The sequence below is a fragment of the Mastomys coucha genome, unplaced genomic scaffold (assembly GCF_008632895.1).
Source record: "Mastomys coucha isolate ucsf_1 unplaced genomic scaffold, UCSF_Mcou_1 pScaffold6, whole genome shotgun sequence".
NCBI lineage: Eukaryota > Metazoa > Chordata > Mammalia > Rodentia > Muridae > Mastomys > Mastomys coucha.
In genome coordinates, this window is record NW_022196912.1 from 94,435,841 (window position 1) to 94,444,806 (window position 8,966).

At 40.1% G+C, this 8,966-nt stretch overlaps 1 protein-coding gene across 6 annotated transcripts in view; it reads left to right on the plus strand.

The window, feature by feature from the left end:
* Rad51b (RAD51 paralog B) overlaps window positions 1-8,966 on the plus strand; it is a 509,707-nt gene that overhangs the window by 143,087 nt on the left and 357,654 nt on the right. Inside the window, exon 9 of one of the 6 annotated variants that reach the window (XM_031357183.1) lies at window positions 2,613-3,942. The exons of the other annotated variants lie outside the window; for them this stretch is intronic. Coding sequence (XP_031213043.1) covers window positions 2,613-2,678 — 66 coding nt within the window. The 3' untranslated portion in view covers window positions 2,679-3,942. Of the gene's footprint in view, window positions 1-2,612; window positions 3,943-8,966 lie in introns of those variants that run through there. 6 annotated transcript variants of the gene reach the window in all.

Consider the following 8,966-nt stretch of genomic DNA (forward strand, 5'->3'; position numbering starts at 1 on the left):
GACGATGGACACACACTCATACTCCCATTGGCCTGATCCACATAGGTCTTGAAGTCCACTAATCCCACCTCTGGCTCCATTGGTAAGACCTCTAGCAGAGTGTGTCTCCTTCTAGCAGAGAACCAGGGCCTATGCTGGGCTGGCAGTTTCACTGATGAGCTTTCCTCAAGGTACCCAAATGGGCATGGCCTTTCTGAGTCCTTGGCTACTCTCTAAGGCAGGGACCTGGAAGTCTTCTCTTGATGTATTTATTTCTAACTTTTAAAATGAAATTTTGTTTCATTTGTTCACTCATTCATTTATTCATTCATTCATTTATTCTGCATGTGTGCATATGTGCGTAGCTTGTGTATGTAGGTTAGAGGATTATTTGCAGCGTCGGTTCTTTATCTGCTATGTGAGTTCAGGGGATCAAATTGAGGTCATCTGGCCACAAGCGCCTTTCCCCATTGAGCTATTTTGTAGGCCCTCTTTCTAATATCCATGTAAATGTAGCCCAGTTGAAATAATGCTAAATAAACTTTTTTGTCCTGCTAGGTTTTTCTACTATTTTTGGGTCTCAATTTGAGTAATGAGAGTATGCCATTAAACATTTTACAAATATCATCTCCTCTCAGGGTGAGATGGGCATTGTAAAGTCTTGAGCTTGTGTTTCAGGAGATGTCTGTAAATGAGACTTAAGTGCCAGAGAGAGGAAGCTAGACAGTTTTACAAGTTTTTGAAATTTAATATTAAAGGGGAAAAAAAAACAATCCTCCTGAAGAACAGAATATTTTCAACTGAACCATTACCTAAAAAATGTGTTTAGTATGTCAGCACATTTTTATTGTTTAATCAGCGTAAAGGCTGCTTTGAAATATTTGATAGGGAAATATTTGTTTTGTGTTCAGCCCTCCAATGCCTAAATACAAGCACGCAGGGGAGGAGGTGAATGTTATAATATTCATTTAGTAACACTAATCACAGTACTCTTTAGGTATTTAGTAGAGACTTGAGTTCAGCCTACCTAGAACTTATAAGACAGAAGTAGGTCTGGATTTAGGCACCTGGACACTTGTTAGCCTTTAGACCCTGGCCTAGTGCTTCGTTATGGGAGTGTGAGAAACAGCAGGGTAAATAGAGGCTTCAGTGGTCCAGCTGAGGACTCCAGATCTCTACCTTCATGTAGTAGTGCTACGGCATGCACATGTATACATTGGTATCATGGTCACACAGTAATAATACATGTCATTTTTTAAAGTGATACTTGGGTTAGTGTTTAGTCTCTGCTTGTCTTCTGCTGCTCCCAGCATGGTTTCATTATTTGAAGTGAAAACTTGGCTCATTCATTTCAATTTAGATTTCATTTTACACTTTACTCTCATCCTCTGATAATCGTGTTTGTGTGCACATATGTGTAAAACTTCAGCATGTCTGTGCAAAGAAATGTACCCAAAGAAGGCCTAGCTCCTTTGCTTGCTGTTTCATCCCATCCCTGTAACTTCAGTTTAACTTTTTTCTCTTGGTGTTGTCTATATTTATGTGAGCATATCCTTGATTTTTGTCTTCTTTACACAGAGTGGTATTCTGCGATTTTACTTAATAATGTATCTTTAAATTATTTCATATCAATCCATAGTTTTCTTTTTCCGATTCTTCTTTATAAAATAATAGTGTTCCACTGTGCAGGACACCATGGGAAGGAGACATGTCCCACACCAAGCACCAATCTTCCCGTTGAGCTTATCACCCCCGCAATTAAGTTACAAGAAATTTGGAGAATTTGTTGGGTCTCAGTGAGAAACAGTAAATTATTATAATTCCTCTAAACTCAACAGGTTAGGGATGAGCAGATGTTCCTGGCAAGTGAAAAAGGCTGGTCTGCATATGGAGGCACCAGCTTAAGTGAGTTGTAATATCTTCTTCATACTTAATGTTAAAAATTCTTGTTGATTCAGATCTGTAAATCCAACTTTTGGAGAGGCTGAAATAGGAGCACCACAAGTTCAGGGCTTGTCTGGGCTACTCTGAGTTCAAGACTCCTTAGTAAAAACTTGTCTCAACATAAAAATAAGTTGAGGTAGGGAGGATGGGGGATGCCACTGAATGTAGCTGGGTGGTACAGCCCTAGGTTCAATCTCCAGTTTAAAAACAAAACAAAACAATATCATACTCCTGTCATATATCCAATACAGTAAATATGAATACATAAACATATTTTATCCTCTTTTAGGGATAATTTTGCCTTTAATGATAAAGATTTTTTCCCAAAATGTACATAGTAAATGATTTAAACTAATGCTATTTATCTGCAGATCAGCAAGAATTATCAGGTTTCTCCAGCACTCATTCTTTTGTAAATAAACAAGTAAATACTCTCTCAACCCCAGAAGCATTTAATCAAGAGAAGTCATGCAATACTGCCAAAATCAGTAAGCCACACTGGATGTAGGAATCTTTAAAAATGTAAGGATTTTGGCCCTTGTTTGAGTGATCTACTGCTTGCAAGAAATGATCTCACATGTTATGTAAACAGGATGTCAGTACTCAGGAGCCCTAACATTTCTGGACAGGCATTTCTGGGGTTGTATCTTTGCTGAGTTGTGAGGTGAGACATTGTGGTTCATCCACAGCTTAAAAACTCTGCAGATGGAGGGTCATGGCGGCACGTTGTTGCTCAATGCTGGTACTGGCTCTGAAGACTCGAAACGAATGCCAAGAGATCTTGGAAGCTACACACCATCCCTGACCAGACCCTGGTGATGATGCAGACCAGCTTTGACTCCAGTGCAAGAGGACTGCATCAGGAGCTGGGGACTACCTTCAGTGACCTACAAAAGTGCCTTTAACATATTACCAAAGTGGCTTTGAGTGTTGCAGTTTCTTTCAATTAACAAAGCCTTTCTTACTTTCCTCTCAGCTCAGTACTGAATCCCTGTGTTTGCTGAGGAAATATTGATTAATTTGGGTGGAGCAGGCTCAAAAACACTAATGCTCTGAGTGGCCCTAGATCTGGGTGGGAACTGTTTAAACTTATTTTTACAACAGAAGAGATAAGATGGCTCTTTAAAAGAGAGCACCAGAAAAAAGAGGAGGGCTTTCAAGAGAAGATGTAAGCCATCACCGGTGACCTTTGACTCTTTCACCATAATCAGCAGACCTGCCTTTCTGAGTTCTAGAGTGTGTTTATGGAAACTTCAGTAAACATGCTTTCAATGCCATTGGCTGACTTTTAAATACACGCTTGCAGCTTTAATGAAGTCTAAAGTTGTGTATAATTTCCTGAAAAGTTTTACAAATTAGTTTGGATATAGGAGATGGGATTTGAAATCAAAATCATGCTATAAAGTTGGGCAGTCTTAAAATTTTCATCCAACACATAAAACATGTCAAACATGTTTAAAACCACTTGAAAAGGAAGTCTGAATATACTGCCCATTTAGTATCAAGGTTCTTCCAGAGTCTCTCGGATGTGTTTTGTGTTCTTTTTTCATTCAGTAGAGTTACTGATGGTTGCTGTATTCATAATTCCAAAAACAGTAAGTGTTGCAAAGAAAACCCACCATCTTTTCAACTTAAAAAATAGTATTTCCTTTTGGACTTTTGTCAACCAAAAGTTTCCTTTTAGTTTTAGTTTCCTTTTTCTTTCTCCCCCACCCCCTTGAGACAGAGTCTTATATCTTGTGTAGCTCAACAGACCTTAGACTTGTAACCCTCCTACCCCACACCTCAGGGGCTGGGATTTTCCTCACCATCCCTGGCTCTCATCGGGGAAAGCGTGTGTGAAAACTTGTGGAACTTAACAAGATGCCTACGTGTCTTTTGAGACATTGCTGTGTAGCCCACACTGATCTTAAACTTGTAATCCTCCTACCTCGACCTCCTGAGTACTGAGATTTAGAGGCATGAACCATTTTGTTTGGCTTTAAACAAAACAAACAAAAATAAAAAAAATAAAAAATGCCTGTGTTGTTATGTGGCATTCAGCTTTACTCACAGTATGCTGAGGGGAGGGTGTTTGCCTCTCAGTGAGATAACTGGAACAGGACAGGATTTTTTTTCTTTTTTTTAACTTATGTGTGATAAAAAGTACATGACTTGTATTGATCTATTTTCTCTTATAATAACAGAATACCAGAGACTTGGTCCTAAGTTTTAAAAAAGAGGTTTACTTAGCTAGTGGTTTTGAGATTGACAACTGAGATCAGGTGGCCTGCCGATTTGACTCCAGTGAGCATCTCTCTGGCTGTGTCATGTGTTACTAGGAGTTGTGTAAAAGAGCTCATGTGATGGACAGGAATCATGGAAAACATGGTAGGGCCAAGAATGCTGTTTTATAACAGCCTCCCAAGAGAACTAATCAAGGTTTCAAGATTTTGTTTTGTTTTGTTTTTAATTTGTAGTGCTGGGATGGGACATTTCAATTCAGGCCTCAGGCTGCAGTCCACTGACCTCTGAAGAATGTGTGTCTCATAACCATCCCCATGGTCAATTATAAAGCATCTCTATCTTGTCAGAGAAGGTCCTTGTACCTCTGTGACGCAGTCCCCACCCTGTCCCCAGACAACAATAGGATCCTTCTTGATCACAACAGGATAGTTTTGTAAGTTTTAGAATCCCAAGCAAATGCAATCAATAGTATATATCCTTTTGTGTCTGGCTTCTGCTCTGTTCAGGATAATTTGTGGCATGTCTGAGTCGTTTGTGTGTCATTTTAAAAAGATCCTGCATCGTACACTCTGAACAAACAGGCTGTCATTTATTGCCTTATGTACTAACAGACATTTTGCTTGTCTTTATTTTCGAATTACAGATAAGGGTTCTTAATTTGTGAGTGTCTTTCCTAAATGCATGTTTTAATTGCTTCGGGGCAGTGGTTGCTCTGCCATTGACTAGTGTTGTGCACCCTGTTGCCTTTTTTTTTTTTTTTTTTTTTTTTTTTTTTTTTTTTTATCTTTTTAATTCTAGTGTGTACAAAGCAGCATTTTAGCATTGAGTTTTAACATGTGTTTTCCTATTAACTGATAACATTGAAACTGTCTTTTTTCTCTATGCATTGACCTTTTAGACTTTTTGGTGTGACGTTCCAAATCTCTGGCTGGCTTGAGTTATCATATTTGAAATCATCCCTAGATATCACTCATGATGCCTTCTTCCATCCAGTGTACCTTCAGTTTCTTCATGGCATTTGTTGAAGAGCACCAGGCTTCAGTTTTGATGAAGTCTGATTTATCAGTGCCTATGGTTAAGGGCCTTAAAGTCATGAAGCTCATTTTTCATCAAGAGTAACAGTAAACTGAAGTGTGTGTGTGTGTATAGTTGTGTGTATGTGTACTTGTGTGTAGTTGTGTGTGTGTAGTTGTGTGTGTGTGTAGTTGTGTGTGTATGTGTAGTTGTGTGTGTATAGTTGTGTGTGTGTAGTTGTGTGTGTGTACCTGTGTGTGTATGTGTGTGTGTGTTTATTGGGGGAAAAGTAGATTTTATAGTCAGAAAATAGTTCCTATTAGTGCCTTTTGTTTGACTTTATTGAAAATTAAGCCTTTTTAATTATTTTGAAATATTAGTATTATTAAAAAGCTCCCCTCTTCATTTTCTTTCTGTTCAGTTCTTTCTGTTTTTTTTTTTTTTCTCTTCCTTGTTTACCTTCTACTCTACTAGGAACACTCTCCTCTGTTTACAGTGTTATTCCATGCGGGGGTGGCATTTGCCTCTGTTTTGGTTTGATGGTGACTACAAGAGAAGCACTTGATATTCCCTCAAACTTATGTCAGCTTTGACTCCCTTGATACTTGCCAGCTTTGAGCACATGTGCTATATTTTAAAGTTTTTTTCCCTTTATTTTTATGGCTGTGGGTTTTTACTTGTATGCATGTTGGTGCACCGTGTGTGTAGTCCCCCTGGAGGTCAAAAGAGAGTGTTGGATGCTCTGGAGCTGAACTTACAGTTGATTGTGAGCCACCATGTAGGTATCAGGTTCCTAAGAGGATAAACCTCAAAAGATTACATTTCCCAATGCCAGTGGTAGGGTAGGGCTCCTGTTGGCTTGTCTGACTCTGTTTTAGATCACCAATGTGTCTTAGTGTGACCATAGCATACCAGGTGCCATTCCAAATGATGAGCAGGAAGTCGAGGACGCCACATGCTTCCTGTTCTGCCTTCTCCAACAATCCCTTTGGTGAGAAGAGTGTTCATTTTCTAGTCTCATCTGTGTTAGGTTCACATAAACGAGTACACTGTAGCTGTCTTCAGACGCACCAGAACGGGGCGTCAGATTTCATTATGGATGGTTGTGAGCCACCATGTGGTTGCTGGGATTTGAACTCATACTTTCCTAAGAGCAGTCAGTGCTATTACCCGCTGAGCCATCTCACCAGCCCCCGCCTTTTAAAAACTATTATTTTCAATTTAAAAATACATGTAATACTTGTGTAGATCATTATGAAAAGACAATCATAAGCTTAAGTTTAAACGAAAATTTCAATACCGACCTTTTTTTTTTATATTAGTTTTTGAGACAAACTCTTACCATGCATCTCAATCTTGCCTTGCTGCTTAGGCTGGCCTTGAACTCATGGCAGTCTTCATGTCTCTCAGCCTCCCACATGCTGAATGCATCGATCACTGAGACACGCCACTGCAACCAGCTCCAACTTTCTCTTTTGAAACAAAGAAAAGTTTGAATTATATGCTTTCTTAATAATTTTTGTGTTACTGTTACAGAATACCTGTGGGAAACAACTTATGGGAAGAAAAGTTTATTTTGGTTTATGGTTTCAGAAGATTTAAGACCACCATGGCAAGGGAGGTGTGGCAGTACAGATCAGCCAGGGCTGGTAGAGTGTGTGGCAGAAGCTGGTCACATGCCTGTGGACCAGAAAACAGGGAAAGCAGGTTGGAACCAAGAGCTAGGCCATAAACTTCAAAGGCTTGCTCCTCCCACATACTTCAGTTAGCTAGTTCCCATCAGCAAAAGATTCCACAGCCTTCCAAAATACCACTACCAGATGGGGACTAAGCATTCAAAATATGAATCCAGGGCCTGGAGAGATGGTTGGTGGTTAAGAACATGGCCTGCTCTTGCAGAGGATCTTGAGTTAGGGTCCCAGAGACTGTGTTTGTCAACTCAGAGCCACCTGTAACTGCTGCTCTAGAAAATCTGATGCCTCTGGCCTCCACTGCTACCTGCACTTATATGTACAACACCCCTCCCCCATTCAAACAAACACGAACCTAGGAGACATTTCAGATTTAAACCACATATCTTGTGTGGCTTGAAGTATATTCCATTAAAACATGTGCTCGCTCTTCTTCATGAATAATAGAAAAGTTAATAAACCTTGTAAATGTCCATGAGCTACCCATAGCCCAAGTATGTCATGGATGATGTAAAGATATAATATGTAGTGTTATGATTATGTAATCTAATTTGTTTTAGGATGTACTTATTCTAATCAAATAAGTGAGAATTTCTCATCTCCGCATTCAAGATGTATTCAGGTTTGAAAACTATCGTTTCTGAAGCTCACTTTCAGCTTTAATGCTTTGTGTCAATGAATCATTTATCAACAGAAGGTGATCAAGTAAAACTAGTATGGCATGTATGTCAGACTTTAAGTCCTTCACCTTTCCTTTACTTCCTCAGATAGGGGTGAAGAAAGTTGTCTCGTTACAATGTCATGTTCGAGCCCTTTAGAGATAATTAGTAGGTGACTTAGGGAATGGCTGGGGTGTTTCCCAAGAGACTGGCTTTGGCCATGATGCAAGACATGCGTGATCTTGAGTTGAGCAGGTCATTGGCTCTATCAAGGCTATGCATTTAACTATAATTTGATGTATTTAAAATCTTATATTTTTGAAATGGTTATTAATCTTTAATATCACTAAGGAGCTATGTACTATTCTGTTTTTGAGTTTGGCAATTTCCCTGGTTTTAGAAAATAATCAGTTTTGGTAACCAGAGTTCTCCGAGCCTGTTCTTTGAAAATCATTTTATTTTTTAGAGTCTAATGTTTAGTCACATAGTTTCCCACTGTTTATGTAGTGCTAACTTTCCACTGTGCTGATAGGATTTTAGAAAAGGTCAATTCAGGCATGTTTAATTGAAACATCTCTAGGGAAATTATAGTCCAGGTACCCTTTTTAATCCCATGTAATCTTGGCAAGTCATTATTAAATTGTATTAAAACTTTGCTTAGAAATGAATGCTTTGTTTGGTTTGTATAATTCTCCATCATTTAAACAAATGTCTGCCAGTCCTACTGAGCTTTCCTTCCCACAGTGATGGGGTTCAGTGCTGCTTTAGCACAGTGGGTGGTATCTCCAGTCATACACTGGTGATGGAGCTCAGTGCTGCTCTAGCACAGTGGGTGGTAACTCCAGTCATACACTGGTGATGGAGCTCAGTGCTGCTCTAACACAGTGGGTGGTAACTCCAGTCATACACTGGTGATGGGGCTCAGTGCTGCTCTAGCACAGTGGGTGGTATCTCCAGTCATACACTGGTGATGGAGCTCAGTGCTTCTCTAGTACAGTGGGTGGTATCTCCAGTCATACACTGGTGATGGGGCTCAGTGCTGCTCTAGCACTGTGGGTGGTATCTCCAGTCATACACTGGTGATGGAGCTCAGTGCTGCTCTAGCACAGTGGATGGTAACTCCAGTCATACACTGGTGATGGGGCTCAGTGCTGCTCTAGCACAGTGGGTGGTAACTCCAGTCATACATTGGTGATGGGGCTCAGTGCTGCTCTAGCACAGTGGGTGGTATCTCCAGTCATACACTGGTGATGGAGCTCAGTGCTGCTCTAGCACAGTGGGTGGTAACTCCAGTCATACACTGGTGATGGGGCTCAGTGCTGCTCTAGCACAGTGGGTGGTATCTCCAGTCATACAATGGTGATGGAGCTCAGTGCTGCTCTAGTACAGTGGGTGGTATCTCCAGTCATACACTGGTGATGGAGCTCAGTGCTGCTCTAGCACAGTGGGTGGT